The sequence below is a fragment of the Amyelois transitella genome, chromosome 5 (genome assembly GCF_032362555.1).
Source record: "Amyelois transitella isolate CPQ chromosome 5, ilAmyTran1.1, whole genome shotgun sequence".
In the NCBI taxonomy this organism is placed as follows: Eukaryota; Metazoa; Arthropoda; class Insecta; order Lepidoptera; family Pyralidae; genus Amyelois; species Amyelois transitella.
This window is the reverse complement of record NC_083508.1, coordinates 6,674,819-6,692,126: the sequence shown is the minus strand read 5'-3', so window position 1 is coordinate 6,692,126 and position 17,308 is coordinate 6,674,819. Positions and strand designations below refer to the sequence as shown.

Genomic DNA, 17,308 nt, shown 5'->3' with positions numbered 1-17,308 from the left:
TGACTTTACGAGCAATGACACTTTACATCTAGTGAAAATTTCCTAGATATCTCGACTGATTAAGTACGTACATGTTCTAATCAATGAAGAATCAATCATTTAATCACTTTGCTGGAGGTCTCTAAGTTAGTATCTAGGTAAAATATGTACGGCAGAACAAGTGCCTATTTCTTTATATCGCTACTAGTATTATAATGTTTGGATGACCTTTTATGCGGAAGACTGTGATATTTCATATCTGGATATATTAAGACGGGAAATAAAGAACTTACCAAGTTTTGGAGTTCGTGAATTTAACCAAGTTGACTTACTCACTGTTACAGATGGGCGTGAACTCTTTAATCACGCTTCTGAATTGTTAACTTACTAAATGATACAATCAGAATTCCTTTATCAGTTCTTCTTTAATAAATTACAATAATACATCTTTATACTTCTTGTAGCTCGAATTCCCATTTTTTTCAATGACACCGAAAAACGCGGCTAACTCAACGTCAAAAGCCAAATCAGTGTTGCCAACACATGACAATAAATTGCTATTTTTAAAATGTTAACACGGGTATTCTTTTGACCAGGAGGCCTTTGCTTAGTCAACCTACTCTCACATAACAACATACAAAGGGTATGTTATGATGGTTTGGTTATGTGGTCAACTATTCATGTTACTACATCTTTCATATCACAACATTCCCTTATCATGCTATTTCTTATCACTTATCTCAATTTCACACCGATCATACTCCTTAACGCACTCATTTCCATCGTATTTATTCGCTTCTTTTGCCACGCCTAACTTACACTCCCATACATTCTTAGGACCAACACGCCCTTATGCGACAGGCTTTTATAACACAGCCAGGCGAGCTTTTTTGGACATGTGGCGAAATCTATACGCCACAAGTCACAAAAATAAAATCATGCGACGCTATCAGTCAAAACCAGCGGAAAACCTAAATCGCGCAAGCAAAGATTTCACGGATTGGAGCTATATATACAACCTCCGACACAACATCGTTGGACTAGGAGTGCTGGTCTGCGTCGCCGGCCTAGAGCTCCGACTATTTGCCACCTACGCCCCGCCCAACTCCAAGCTCAACCTGGCGGAGCTTAGGAAGCTGCTGAGGTCGGAGTCTCCAACCATCGTGGCCGGTGACCTTAACACCAAACACACATACTGGAACTCCTCCAGGGACACCGCAGAAGGACGACGTCTCCTGCAGGACGCCATAGACCACCGTTACGACATCGCAGGTCCAGAAGAGCCCACCCATTATGACACTCAGGGCGGCTGCGATGTCCTCGACGTGCTGGTCTACAAAGGACTCCCAGCACCGCCACAACAGACGGTGCTCCCCGATCTGCCGTCAGACCACCGGCCCGTCCTCGTCCTAGTTGACAGTGCCCCGGTCAGGGTCTCGCTGACCACATGCCGCCGCAAGACAAATTGGGAGGCATTCCAGGACGCCCTCCAAATAGACTTTCCCACCAGGCCGATTGCAACGGCCGAAGACGTAGAGGAGGCAGCCTCCGACATGACCAGCCGCATCCAGGAAGCCCTTATCTCCAACACCAGAGAACTCGCAGCCGGCGCGAAACCCGATCCGCTGCCGCCGGCTCTCAAGAACCTGGTGGAGGAGAAGCGCGCAGTCCGAAGACAATGGATGCGGACGAGATGCCCCCTCCTAAAATCACGTCTCAATCGCCTGGTGGAAGACGTCAAAGACGCCCTGAACGAGCACGCAGCCAAATCGTGGGAGAATCACCTGCAGACTGTGGGCGATGGTATCCCCTCTCTCCATCGCCTATGCCGTCAGCTCTCGCGAGAGCCCCAACCAACCAGGCCACTGTTGGGCCCTGACGGCCTCCCACGATTTCGTGCGAAAGACCGCGCGGACATCCTTGTGGACCACCTGGAGCGCCAGTTCACGCCGAACCCCGTGACCGACCAGGAGCACAACCGGAGGGTCACCGATCGAGTGCGGGAACTTCTCACACAGCCGCTCGAACCGACGGAAGACCCGGTGGTCTTCTCTCCCGGCGAGGTGCAGCGAATGCTGCCGAAGTTGAAGCCAAGGAAAGCCCCGGGCGCAGACCAAATCACCAACGAGGCGCTGCGCCATCTCCCGCCGCGAGCTATCGCGGCGACCACGCGCCTCTTCAATGGCATACTGCGCTCGGGTCACTTTCCTTCCACATGGAAGAACGCAAGAACGATCATGCTGCCCAAGCCGGGAAAAGATCACCGAAGACCCAACGGATTCCGGCCGATCGCGCTGCTGAGCAAGTTCTCGCAGCTCTTCGAGCGCCTGTTCCTCCGGCGACTGCTCCCTTACGTCGAGCCACGACAGGAACAATTCGGGTTTCGGCCCGAACATTCCACGACGCTCCAGGTCGCAAGACTGCTCCACAAGATGTCCGAGAGCCACAATAAAAAGGAATACGTGGCTGCCGTATTCCTGGATATGGAAATGGCCTTCGACAGGGTATGGCACGAGGGGCTGCTGTACAAGCTGTCGGAGGCCCAAGTGCCACCAAGAATGGTCAGGGTCTTGGCCTCCTTCCTCACGGATCGCCGAGTCCATGTCGCAGTAGAAGACGCCGTCTCCTCCGTGCGCCCTGTGCGCGCGGGGGTTCCACAAGGAAGCTGTCTGTCCCCGGCCTGCTACGCCGCGTTCACCGACGACATCCCTGCCGTCGGCCAGGTGGAGCTAGCGCTGTACGCTGACGATGCGGCGTACTACGCGTCGTCCATGCGCCCGCTGTACGCCGCCAAGAGGCTGCAGCCCACACTCGAGGCTCTGCCGGGCTGGCTCTCCAAATGGAGGCTCTCGGTGAACGTCGGCAAGACCCAAGCAATCATGACGGGGACAAGACCCCACCCGCCTCCACTGCGACTGCTCGGCGAACCGGTGCCGTGGCGGCCACACGTCAAATACCTGGGAGTTACCATTGACCGGCGTCTCACGTTCAAGAAGCACGTGGGAGACGTCGTCGCGAACACCAAGGCAGCGAGAGGGAAGCTCCACGGAGTCCTCTCCTCCAGCCTCCCCCTGAGGACGAAGCTCGGGGTCTACCGAGCTTACATCAGATCCCGCCTCACGTACGCGGCCCCGGCGTGGTACGCCTACTGCTCTGAGACCAACAGAAGAAGACTCAGAGCGCAAGAGAACCTCAGTCTCAGAGCAGTCGTCGGTGCCCCGCGGTACGTGAGGAATTCGACGATCCTCAGGGACCTGAAGTGGGAGGGCCTTGACGACTTTGTGGCCAGGCTGGCCACGAAGATGTTCGAGAGGGCGGACGCATCAGCACATGAACACCTGCGCGGCATCGCGCCACTCCACGCCCGCCCTCCGGACCGTCGCGTGAAGCCCTCACCTCGCTGCCTTGCGGCAGACGTCGTCGCCCAGTGATGACGCCGCCGCCGATGGGAACTCCCAGAAGACAGAAGAAGAAGAGGATCCAGGCCGCCACGGCCGCTCCATTGACCTGCCTACAGCCGTAGGCAGCGAAGAAGCCAATGAAGAGGGTAAAAAGACCCTGACCATTCGCTCCAATTCCTACACAAGGAGTTTGGGATGACTACACGACGACATCGTTGGAGCCGCGGTTCCCCAGGCATAACACCTAGCCTGGCGGAAGATCTTCCCTTTGGTGGCAGTCGAGCCGAAACATCGCTCCCGATTGGTGACCTCGACATGATTAGAAAGCAACCTTCCCTTCATCATCAACTCCAATCCTTACCATCATCACTCCTCACTCTGCAAGCAGTCTCACAGCAAGCCAGCAGCAACTGGGTATCGCAGCAGGTCCATCGCAGCCGACTCACCGAGCTTCCTGGTCCTGTCTCCACCCGCACTCGCTCTCATCGACGTCAGCGACCGACGCATCTACCACAGCCCACGCCTGGATCACTTCGACGGCCGCTCTTCTCTCCAGCGTGGCAGCTCTGCACGATATCAACCGGCGCCATCAAGTTGACTTCGCTCTCTACTGTCTCGATTCACCGCAGACTATGAGCAACGCAACGGCACACTCCTGACTCACTAGGACTTCGAGCAACTTCCGACTCACTGGAAGACAACTGGCACTTGCAAGCTACTGAAGCACAGATTGCACAGCAAGATCAAGACTTCAGACTTCCGGTCTTGGGGGGAGTACTGTGGCGAAATCTATACGCCACAAGTCACAAAAATAAAAAATAAAATCACGCGACGCTCTCAGTCAAAACCAGCGAAAAACCTAAATCGCGCAAGCAAATATTTCATGGATTGGAGCTATATATACAACCTCCGAAACAACATCGTGGGAGCCGCGGTTCCCCAGGCATAACACCTAGCCTGGCGGAAGATCTTCCCTTTGGTGGCGGTCGAGCCGAATCATCGCTCCCGCTACAGACAGTTTCAGACTGCCACAAAGGTATGCAGCGTTCCATTCACCATATCCCTGCGTTCTCTCTCCGTTCATTATCACTATTACACTTGTCATCTGATGTAAATTTTGATTCTAGATGTATATACTCTTTCACTTGCTCAACTTTTTCTCCTCCAATCAAAATGTTTGTCATTTCTTTCACCACTTCAAAAACCAATGATTCACCTTTATTTCTTTCTTATTCAAAGCTTTATACATATATTTATACATACAGTTTACCATCACCTGTAACTCTTAGGCTGACAAGGCTAGTATAACCTGATCGTCGGCATAAAGAAGATGTGGCGTGCCGTTTGAATTGAGAAAACGAAGAACGATGTCTGCGCGCGCAAGACGCCGCTTCAGAGAACATCGCCGAGCCGACCGGTCACTCCACATTTAGCTCTTGTTCATATCGCATGTTGTCGCGTTTCTATATATTAAACATTTATATATATTTTTCAGTTTTATTTTTGTTAGAAGGTTGTGAAAGTAAATTTAAATTCGAGGAATCACAGGCCTTCTACAAAGACATTTGAAGAGTAACTTATTCATCCTTAATCCATTTTCAGATTTTTCTAATCTTTCAAACAACTATTCATAAATAGGTTGAACAGTAAGGGTGACGTAACACATCCTTGTCTTACGCCTTTCTAACGCCATACGGTTTACAATCAGTTTCCACAATTTTCAGTATTCATAAAATTAGAAATGCTCCGTAATTGTATTAATCCGGTTTATCGTCAGTCACAGTTTGTTTCTCATCTCATCATCTCTCTACATCTCAGTTTAATTCATAAATAAATATGTATTATTTAAAACCATACGAAGAGTAGGTATTATCATCTATAGTGTATATGAACATATTATTATTGTAAATATTTATAGTGTATATTAACATTTTAAATATTTACAATAATAATAAATAAGCACCTATTAATAGATAAATATAAATTGTGCAATACTAGGTTTAAACAATTCTAATTAGATTTAAAATTATAATGTGATACTAAGTAGGTACCATACCTTTGTGGCTACCAGCATACTTACCATCAAGTACCAACATACTTACCAACAAGCTTACCTTACCGAATAACAAGAACAACAGTTACCTTCACAATATTTACCATTCAATTACCAAAACATTACCAGGATATAATAGATATAATACATATATATATAAGAGATGAATAAAACAAATCAAGCACTTTAATATCATGCCGACTTCGTTGCCCAGAAACCAGAAGAAGCTAGTTCTGAAAAGAACTGTTTTGTGAGCGCGTGCACATGGACATGCCACACATCGTGCATCAGCAGTTCTCCCAGGCAGCATCAGCATCTTCACACGCCAATTGTTCACACTGCATTATTGTCCATCGGATCTCCGTCCGAAACAACACACGTCAAGAGTTCGACGCACACACTGCACTTCGCGAGAGCTTCACGAGCGCGACCTCACGCCGCAAGTTCAAAATAACACTGAGGCGGGGAGCGAGCAGCAAAACAGTTTTATACCCAAGCAAGTTTCTACCAACACACATCGCGTGCACACCGCACGTAGCGCCCTCGGCGCGCCTGCGGCCGCGCCGGGCGTCACAGAAACTCAAGCTCGACACGTGTAGCGGAAACGGGACGGAGCTATCCAGACTCAAGAGACAGCAATGCAAAATTCTCAGAAATCTATGCAAATCCATTTTATTATCCTCAAAAACTTTTAGATAGATTTCCTATTGTAAATACGCTCACACTATTGGCTATAATTCCATATTTCTGATTTGTTACAAATAACTTCTCTTTATCATTGGTTATAATTCCGTATTTTTGATTCGTCCATGCCTTTTCCATTGTAAATAGTTTTATATAAATATGTCCAACTTTTGTAAATAAAGCATTCCATTCTCACCTTCTGAAACGGAGTATTACTTCACTACCTACAAACCCTGGAGAATCTCTCTCTCTCCAAATTGGTGACCTCCGACTGAACAACAACATCAAGAAGAAGAATCCCTGCTCGTCGGCCTAGCGGAAAAATTCCTGAAAAAAGAAAATTTCAACGCGGAATCTCTGCCCGACTGCAACAAAAGAAGGAATCATCATGGACGCCGAAAAATCTGCCGCAAATGCCGCCGCCGCCGCCGCATCGCAGTCCACACAGCCCGATCCAGCCCACGTCCACAACCAGCCCGAAATCGCCAACATATCCCTCGCTCTGCGGATACCACCATTCTGGCGCGACCGACCACGTCTATGGTTCTACAGTTTCGAGGCTGCCACCCACGAACAAAGGAAGGGTGAACAGAAGATGGCGCAAATGGTCATCGCTCGCCTAGAAAAACAAGACATAGAGCAAATCAGCGACCTCCTCTACAATCCACCAGAGACGAACCCATACCAGGCGATCAAGGAGCGTCTCATCACCGCCTACGAAGAATCGGACAGCCGGCAGTTCCAAAAGCTTCTGTCCGAAATGGAACTAGGCGACCAGAAGCCGACCCACCTGCTACGACGGATGCGCGATCTCGCTCGAGACAGAATTCCCGACGCCACACTACGACTCATGTGGACCAACCACCTACCGGCACATATTCGCTCTGTCCTCGCCGTAAGCGAATCATTTAGCTCAAAAACCGCACTAGAAGAGCTTGCCCTACTTGCCGACAAAATGATGGAACAACATCGGGAAATTTCCGCCGTCTACACAACCACATCGTCACAATCATCATCACAGACCCAGTCATCATCGCAACCGTCAGATACACAATTTCTCATAAACGAATTAAGAAAACTTTCCGTCGAAATCGCCGAACTGAAATCAAGACCGCCATACAACAACAACAATTATCGAAGAAATCGATCCCAGTCCCGGAACCGCAACTATTCTCGTCCCAACTCACGAGACAATTCGCCATCGCCGTATTGTTTTTACCACCGACGTTTTGGAGCACAAGCGAGAAAATGCACATCGCCCTGTTCCTACATCACGAAAAACGAGAAGCCGGAAAACTAGACCGAACGCTGGCCGAGGCGGAACCCGGCGTTCTCCCATGTACATACCGCCTATTCGTCACAGACAAAAAAACTGGACTATCTTTCCTGGTGGACACCGGTGCGAACATTTCGGCTATACCTAGGCTAAAAACCAGCCTAACTAAGCCGCTACCCTACAAGCTGTATGCCGCCAACAACACCGTCATATCAACATACGGCGAAAAAAACACTAGAACTCGATCTCAACCTACGTCGTCCATACAAGTGGAAATTCGTCGTCGCAGACGTATCGAAGCCGATCCTGGGAGCCGATTTTCTCAAACATCATCAACTCATCGTCGATCTCAAAAACAAAAGACTAATCGACAACGTTACGAGTCTAAAGGTCAACGCCCCTGTTCGAGCAACATCTGTACCTACAATACGCAGTATAGACTCGAATAATTCGTATCACGCGATACTCGCCGATTATCCCGGAATTACTCGTCTCACCGCCATGAATATCAACAATAGCAAGATCAACGTTCAACATTACATCGAAACTGAAGGTCAACCTGTTCACTGCCGAGCTCGTCCCATACCACCTCATCGCTACGAGAAAGTCAAACAAGAGTTCCAAAACATGATTGAACAAGGACTTTGTCGACCCAGCAAGAGCCCATGGTCATCACCACTTCACGTCGTACCAAAGAAGAACGGAGACATCAGAATCTGTGGTGATTATCGCCGTCTCAATGCGATCACCAAACCCGACCGCTATCCAGTACCAAGGGTTAAAGACTTCACCTACCAGCTTGCCGGGAAGACCATATTCTCAGTTTTGGATTTAAATCGAGCTTATCAACAACTGATGGTTCGTGAGGAAGACATCGAGAAGACAGCCATCATCACACCGATGGGACTATTCGAATTCCCACGAATGTGTCCAGGTCTCAAAAACGCAGGTCAAACTTTCCAACGTTTCATCCACCAAGTACTCAGAGGACAACCTTTCGTCTTTCCATTCATCGACGACGTACTCATAGCATCAGAGAACGAAACCCAGCACCGTGAACACCTACGGCAAGTACTCGAACGACTTGAAGAACATGGCATTACCATCAACCCAGCAAAATGTCACTTTGGCCAACCCGAAGTTAAGTTCTTGGGCTACATCGTATCCAAAGATGGTATCAAACCACCAGCTGAAAAGGTAGACATCATCTCAAAATACCCCAAGCCCAACACTATCGAAGAGCTACGTCGTTTTCTCGGTATGTTGAATTTCTACCGCGATCACATACCTAACGCCGCATCTATCCAAGCACCACTGAATGCACATCTCCACAACGTCAAGAAACGCGACAAAACCGTCATACAATGGACACAAGAGTCATCGGACGCATTCGAAGCATGTAAAAACAGCATATGCAACGCTGCTTTACTCGCCCACCCGTCCCACGATGCTACTTACGCCCTATTTTGCGACGCTTCGGATAAATCAGCTGGCGCCGTGCTACAACAATACATCGACGAAAAATGGCAACCACTTGGCTATTTTTCTAAGAAGTTTTCCAGCGCACAAACGAAATATTCAACATACGACAGAGAACTACAAGCAATCTACATGGCCGTAAAACACTTCCGAAAAATGTTCGAGGGACGTCCACTGATCATCTTCACCGATCACAAACCTCTTACGTTCGCTATGCACAAAATAACGTCGACTACAGAAACGCCACGCCGTACCCGACAACTCCTATTCATCAGTGAGTTCACAACCGACATACGCCATGTGAGCGGAAAAAACAACATCGTGGCCGATGCCCTAAGTCGCATAGAAGCAGTATCGTTCCCGTCTACAATCAATTACGAAGAAATTGCAAAAGCTCAACACGAAGACACATCTGTACCCGACTTACAAAAACAAGACAACATCTGTCTCAAGAAAATCATCATTCCCAACACCGACGTCGAACTCTACTGCGAAACATCAACATCGAACATACGACCATACATCCCCGAACAATATCGTGAAGAAGTATTCAAGAGTGTACACAACATCAACCACCCCGGTACACGCACAACACGGAAGATGGCATCTCAAAAATATTTTTGGCCGTCAATGAACAGCGACATCTCAAGATGGACGAAAAGCTGCATCGATTGTCAAAAAAACAAAATTCAACGCCATACCTACAGCGAAGTATCGAAATTCCCGCCAACTGAACGCTTTCGACACGTACACGTGGACATCGTCGGACCGCTACCTACGACGCCTCAAGGTTATCGCTACCTAGTAACCATGATTGACCGCGAAACGAAATGGCCCGAAGCAATACCTACCGAAGAAATAACAGCTGACAAAGTTACCGAAGTAATTTACAACCACTGGATTACGAGATTCGGATGCCCTACAACACTCACCAGCGACCAAGGACGTCAGTTCGAAAGTCAACTTTTCAACAACCTTATGAAGCTTATGGGAATCTCGAAAAATCGCACTACGGCATACCATCCGCAATCAAACGGTATCGTCGAACGCTGGCACAGAACACTGAAGACCGCACTTCGCACCCGGCTATCAAGTTCAAGGTCATGGATCGACGAGTTACCTACAGTCCTATTCGGATTACGCGCTACCCTACGCACAGACGCTGAAGTTAGCCCAGCCGAACTCACATATGGCTATAACTTACGTCTACCGGGTGAATTTTTCACTACGTCATCAATACCTACATCAATGGACTACAACTTCGTCGAAAAACTACGATCTACCATCAAAGAACATAGCCCGCAACAGTCAACAATACATCACAACAGCAATCCACGCATCTTCATTCATAAAGACCTACAAGATTGCACACACGTATTTGTTCGTGTCGACGCCGTTAAGAAGTCACTTCAATCACCATACGAAGGCCCTTATCGTGTTATCAAGAGACTAACGGACAAGTACTACACCATTCAACTACCGGATCGCGAGTCAAACATTTCAATAGACCGACTCAAGCCTGCCTACCTATTGCAAGACGACGACATCGCAAATTCATCAACAATGTCAACACAAGTTCAAGCTCAAGCTACACTAGGTCAAGGTCAAGCTATCACTAAGGCACAGGCGCAAGAAAGTACCTCACCACAGAAAATTCCCGCTCCGGTCAATACGAGCAACATGACGCCACAACAAACGGATAAGAAAACTCGTGTCGGCCGTGCCGTCAGGTTGCCGGTACGTTTCACTTGAGGGGGAGTACTGTGGCTACCAGCATACTTACCATCAAGTACCAACATACTTACCAACAAGCTTACCTTACCGAATAACAAGAACAACAGTTACCTTCACAATATTTACCATTCAATTACCAAAACATTACCAGGATATAATAGATATAATACATATATATATAAGAGATGAATAAAACAAATCAAGCACTTTAATATCATGCCGACTTCGTTGCCCAGAAACCAGAAGAAGCTAGTTCTGAAAAGAACTGTTTTGTGAGCGCGTGCACATGGACATGCCACACATCGTGCATCAGCAGTTCTCCCAGGCAGCATCAGCATCTTCACACGCCAATTGTTCACACTGCATTATTGTCCATCGGATCTCCGTCCGAAACAACACACGTCAAGAGTTCGACGCACACACTGCACTTCGCGAGAGCTTCACGAGCGCGACCTCACGCCGCAAGTTCAAAATAACACTGAGGTGAGGCGGGGAGCGAGCAGCAAAACAGTTTTATACCCAAGCAAGTTTCTACCAACACACATCGCGTGCACACCGCACGTAGCGCCCTCGGCGCGCCTGCGGCCGCGCCGGGCGTCACAGAAACTCAAGCTCGACACGTGTAGCGGAAACGGGACGGAGCTATCCAGACTCAAGAGACAGCAATGCAAAATTCTCAGAAATCTATGCAAATCCATTTTATTATCCTCAAAAACTTTTAGATAGATTTCCTATTGTAAATACGCTCACACTATTGGCTATAATTCCATATTTCTGATTTGTTACAAATAACTTCTCTTTATCATTGGTTATAATTCCGTATTTTTGATTCGTCCATGCCTTTTCCATTGTAAATAGTTTTATATAAATATGTCCAACTTTTGTAAATAAAGCATTCCATTCTAACCTTCTGAAACGGAGTATTACTTAACTTCCTACAAATCCTGGAGAACCTCTCTCTCTCCAAACCTTTATGTATAAGTTTGTATCTCTACTAATACATAATAAATGTTTGCAACATCCGAAACGGTAAATATGAAGATCTGGTATACATATAAATTTAAGACCTTGTTGTATTCATATTATGCAAATAAAAATTTGAATTTGAAATTAGTAAATGAAACGTGCTTACAGAAACTAAACTTAAGTAAAGGATAAAATTACCCATTTTTCGTTGTGTATGATATACGAAAATTAGTAACCCGGAAAATAAATGGCAAGTTATTGTTATGACAATTTAACGGGTACTTACGCTGCACATAAAGATGTGAAACTTAAGTTTAAATCAACAGTAGGTATTATTATGTTTTGAGAACAAAAAAATCCTATTCACATAGCAATGTATGCACCCTACTTAGAAAGAGATAGAGGCAAGAGTAATTTCAAGGTCAGTTTTCTTACCATCAACTTATAGTTCTTTGTGTTGTATTTGGTTGTATTCTAGAACGTAGAGTCAAAGTCAATGTCAAATCTATCAAAAAATAGGTACTTACCTAAAATTAAATAATGTAAGCCATTTGTAATTGTAAACAAACAGTCCAGTTTAATAAGAGAAAACCTCCTTAAATATTTTGGATCACTAAAAATAAATCGTCGGAGAATAATGGTAAAAATTATTTAAATATTAAATGGTCTATAGCAACAAACAATGACACTACAAACAAAAAAAATGTAAACAAACACCACTCAAACTCAAATATTCATTGCAATATTTTTTAGCATTGATAATAGGTACTAAGGTTAGTTTATCCCATCTTATTAAAATAATAGAAATATATTTTTTTAAACATAACATTACGTATAATATTGCTAAGTTTTTATGCTTAATTTGTGCAGTGATCAAAGTATTCAACCAAATTATAAAAATAAACATTGTTGAACAACCAAACTTTTAATGGGTCAGAGTGTCGGAAAGGGTAGACACTTTTTTGGGACTTAGAAAAATTTCGCCGATTTTTTTTTGCCCTATTAATCCCTATTTTTTATGATGCCAGGGCTTAGATATGACTAAAAGCATCCCTTAAGGTCATATGAACTTATTCGCTGCAGGTCATAATATCAGAGATCGTCACTTTTACATAATTGCGGCTGAACTTTAGAAACATGCTACCGCCGCGCCGGAGGGGATTGGGAGGTTGTGGGGGGGAGGGGGGGGGGGTTGTCATACAAACCCCCCCAAGTATTTTTTTGCCGGAAGCCCCATAGCATAGACGTGGTCTTGGCCAGCAACATTTGTATGGGACACTTTTTTGTAAACCTTCACTCCCTAAATAATGATTTGTTTTCGTTTACCCTAATCCAGATTTAAATAATAACAGCACCATTACCAAATGAATTGATGGTGATGGTGTTATTATGTGATCTTTTTAAATGTAGCTCGACATACTGCCTTTATGCTGGTCTGGAAGTACTAGTATATTTCAGGTACCAAGAATGAAAGAGTTGTAGCCCTCCACAAGTCACTTTGTGGAAAAACTACCTATATCAGTTTTTTTTTTCAGTTATTCTTATAAGACACTGTAAAAAAAATACTATCACCATGATATCTAAAGGATCCTTTGAAAATAATTTTAAAGATTATTCACCTGCAGCAGCAAATAACATTCTAACAGTATCTCAGACTGAGGTAAGATCATTTTAACTTTATTTTCAGCAGTAGTTTTTTGTGCCATCCATTTTTTTCTTTAAGCTGATCTTTAGTTTTTAGGCTGATGCACTTTATGTAAAAAATATCACAAAAAATAAAATTTACCGTTTTTCAGATATCTAATGTTTTTCAAGAAAAGTTGCAGAATTATAAATGTTCCAAATTGGATTTGGTGATAACAGACATGCAAAATGATATTTTCTATGATGGAACTATTTACACGGGTTCAGCAGGATTGGCTTTATACTACTTAACATGTTGTTCAGTGGGAAAAAATGAGAACAACCATGAAAACCTAAAGGTATATATTTATATCATACAATTAGCATGCTTGTGAAGTACAAGAATCTCAATTCAATTGATTACAATTATACATCTGTACTATGTATGTATTTAAGTTTTAATTTTTGGTCACTACTGTAATACTAAACTAATAGTCAATCCAAACAATTTTTTTTATAAAAGAACTTGACTCATGTTTAAAATATGTATCTACATAGAATTTATTTTTAACAACATTCAAATAACCGTTTTCATTACAGACTGCATTGAACTATATTGATATTAACAATTTGAAAGGCCGTAGAATAAGTTTCCTGTGTGGAGATGCTGGTCCTCTAGCTTTGGCTACTGTGATATCATACAAGTTAGGAACCAGGCGGCCAGAACACTTTCCTGATTATAGGCTGTTGGCTCAAAGGTATGCATCATATCTATCCATACTAATCCTTATCAAGAGAAAAGATTTGTACATATTTTTGTATGTTTGTTACCAATAAACTCAAACTACTGGACTATACACTTGTATAATTGTGTATTTGAACAGCACAATTGCTGGGTCTTAGGATAGAAATTTGGCATGTAGATCCTTTATCTCTAAAGGGGTGCACTAAAAGGTTTTCAAAATTTCGAATTTTAATCCTGAATCATTGTTATAAAAGTACCTAATATTTTTATCCTCCTTTTGGTAATTGCCCTGGTTTATCCTCTACTGGAGGGAGCCAGAAGTCCGTGATTTGATAAGTCAGGTGACAGATGACTGGACACAGATCCAAAGTTATATGTATATAACTTCAAAGTAACTAAGAGAGGTATTTCCTTTGAATGTTTGTGAATATGTGGGTCTGGACTGAACTCTGAAGTATGGTTTTCAGGCTCATGTCGTTAATATCATTGTTGGAGGAATCACCTGATGAGCTTCTCTATGGGAAGGCCGGATATCTGTACTCATTACTTTTTGTTATGAAGCACATAACTGGAAAAGACGTCATACCGGCTTCTCACTTTGAAAAGGTACCAAAATTCTACACATTGAGAATCTTGGTTTCACTAGTTATTATCAGTCACTTTTATCCTTTGCACGAGCTTTAAACATTTCCAACGGCATAAACACGGTTTTTGGTGAATGGAAACTTGACAACTTTATATGTAGATTTCACGCTAGTGGTGTTGTCTAGGGGGTTTGGCATCACCACTGGGTAATCCAAATAATGTACGTAGGTACCTTCGTTATACATTTTCAGATTTCGGTTTTGTTTGATCTGTTCACCAAAATGTTTCCAAAAAAATAATTGCGATTTAAGTACCTACTTCACGAAACGAGTGTTTGTATAGAGTGAAAATTAGTCAACATTCATGTTGTATAGCAAAAATACAAATTTGTTTTAGGTTATATCTTCCATAATAAAATCAGGAAAAAAACTTTCTGCTCAGATGAAATTTGATACTCCATTGCTATGGGAGTGGCACGATAAAATTTATTTTGGCGCAGCTCATGGAATGACTGGAATATTGTATATGCTTTTACAGGTAAGTAAGTTTAATCAATTTAAAATTTACATTTGTTGAATTTGTTACTGACAGAGGTCTGTACTCCCTATTGATATTCTGGCAATATCTTTCAGATATTGCCAAAATATCAATAGGTAGGTATATATGACCAACAGAAGTAAAAAATGTGATTTTTAGAATTTTTGTCTATCTGTTTGTACCTACCTACTCACTTCACGCGATACTATATATTGCTCGGATTTGAATGCGGTTTTACTCAGACGTATTAAATGAATAATGCGATTTTTTGCAGGCTCATGCATATACAAGTGCTGCAGAAAAGAAGTCATTTATCAAACCTACTATTGACTGGCTGTTGACTCACCGTTTTCCCAGCGGCAACTTTCCATCTTCATTGGGTAGTAGTGCACGCGACAGACTGGTACAGTGGTGCCATGGTGCAACTGGATTTGTCCCGTTGTGTCTTTTGGCTTACCAGGTATTATAATAAGTATATTATTTTGATAATATAGTAGGCGGAATCATATGGCATAATAAGAACGAAAGTAATTCAGCTTAAATTCGGAAAACAGAAATACATTCCTTAGCAAATGGACGGGAAGTTGGAAGGCCTACTAACATACTTTGATCAAATGAGGGTCGCCCAGACAGATGGACAGGTCAAAAGTACCTTAATTAGGTTAGATTGTGATAGATGTGGTATCTGTTTACTTTTCCGAAGAAGTTATGTATAGGTATGTTTTGATTCTAGTAAGGTCACTTTTATTATTCAATTTTGTTTCCATCTCATTTCAGATTTTTGAAGACGACAAATATTTGAAAATTGCATTACAATGTGGTGACGTCATTTGGCAGAGGGGACTCTGCTCAAAAGGTTACAGTTTGTGTCATGGAGTGAGTGGAAATGCATATGCATTTATACAGTTGTACCAAGCTACTAAGGTGATTATTGAGATATGAGAAGTAGCATTTAGTAAGAGATATTAGTATCATAGGTTTGTCTCTTTCCCCCAAGTGAACTGGACACAAAACCATTCTTACAGAATCCAATGCATTTATACCGTGCCTGCTGCTTCATGGAATGGTGCGCTTTGGAAAGACCTGGGACTGAGCTTCATCGGCCTGACAGACCAGCCTCATTATTCGAAGGAATGGTAGGGCGCATTTATTTAGCCGAAGATATGTCTCGAGTCTTAAATGCTAAATTTCCAGCATTTTGTCTATAATATTTGATTTTGGGGGATGTTTCAATTAATCAATTCATGTTATTGTAGAAAATATTTATTATTATATTAAATTCTCAATTTCATTATTTATCTACTTAGTTCTTTCGTATTATATTACTTAATATCACACAGAAAAAAATATATGCAGGTATATAAAAGTAAAACTTTATACAAATAATATTCCGTGTTATTCCGGTCTGATCTCCAAAATCTGATACCCTAGTGGATCAGATCCTCCAAAAGTAAGAATAATAATGAAGAGTAGATCCGTTGGGGTGATCAGATCGGAATAACCCAATATTTTAATATGAATGGATTCTTATTTAACACAAGTTTTCAGTTAGATACTGTTAATATTTATACTAGATATGAAAATAGCGCGGAAGTATGTCGGTCAAATATAATAAGATTTCAAATCTGACTTTTTATGTTTGCATTTTTCATGAGTATAAATGTGATAATATATTCCCGTTTCATAATTGACCATACTACAATGTGATACAGTTTGATTTCATAATTGTCGTCAGTTGTTACGACAACATTGTAAACCAGTCTTTACACAATTTAATATACTAAAAATTTGTGTCGTACACAGTCAATTTACCACGAGAACCCCTTTTATAATAAAGTTTATTATTATACTACTAACGAATACATACACAATACAAAGTGACCCTTACCTATGTATTAATGAAATGCTAACATCCATACATTTAATAAATTTGCAAGAGACCAATATCTGTACTTGAAGAATATAAGGATAGGCCAAAAAAAATTATATGTCTATTTAAGACATTTTATACAGTCTATTTATCTGTTTAAGACCAACAGAAGCCACAAATGTGATTATTGAATTTCTGTCTGTATGTTTGTACTCGCATCACGCAAAAACTATTGTTTCGATTAGAATGTTGTTTTCTAGGTTTAAGATGTTTTTCTTGATTAATCTTAAATACTGGTTGTTATATGCGGCATATATTTAAATTGGATATTGCACAGTTTCTTTTAAAGTAACAGTTGATTTTTGTACCTTCTTAA

At 42.9% G+C, this 17,308-nt stretch overlaps 2 protein-coding genes across 5 annotated transcripts; both read left to right on the top strand.

Moving 5' to 3' along the window:
- The first annotated feature begins 6,505 nt into the window (after positions 1 to 6,505).
- Positions 6,506 to 7,417, top strand: LOC132904439 (uncharacterized). The gene has a single exon (XM_060954843.1). It carries the CDS (start codon positions 6,506 to 6,508, stop codon positions 7,415 to 7,417), a length of 912 nt encoding a protein of 303 aa, XP_060810826.1.
- A 4,447-nt stretch (positions 7,418 to 11,864) lies between these two features.
- On the top strand, positions 11,865 to 17,144 carry LOC106131862 (glutathione S-transferase LANCL1). 4 transcript variants are annotated; one of them, XM_013331103.2, is made up of 9 exons: positions 11,865 to 11,993; positions 13,108 to 13,232; positions 13,369 to 13,554; positions 13,796 to 13,953; positions 14,408 to 14,546; positions 14,922 to 15,062; positions 15,337 to 15,522; positions 15,840 to 15,986; positions 16,088 to 17,144. In XM_013331103.2, the coding sequence occupies exons 2-9, from the start codon at positions 13,146 to 13,148 to the stop codon at positions 16,268 to 16,270; spliced, it is 1,227 nt and encodes a 408-aa protein (XP_013186557.2). In that variant the 5' UTR covers positions 11,865 to 11,993; positions 13,108 to 13,145; the 3' UTR covers positions 16,271 to 17,144. The 4 variants fall into 4 exon arrangements, with proteins under 4 accessions (XP_013186557.2, XP_060810921.1, XP_013186554.2 ...); XM_060954938.1 differs by having other exon boundaries at positions 11,875 to 11,897; XM_013331100.2 differs by lacking the exon at positions 11,865 to 11,993 and adding an exon at positions 12,020 to 12,212.
- The last annotated feature ends 164 nt before the right edge of the window (positions 17,145 to 17,308 follow it).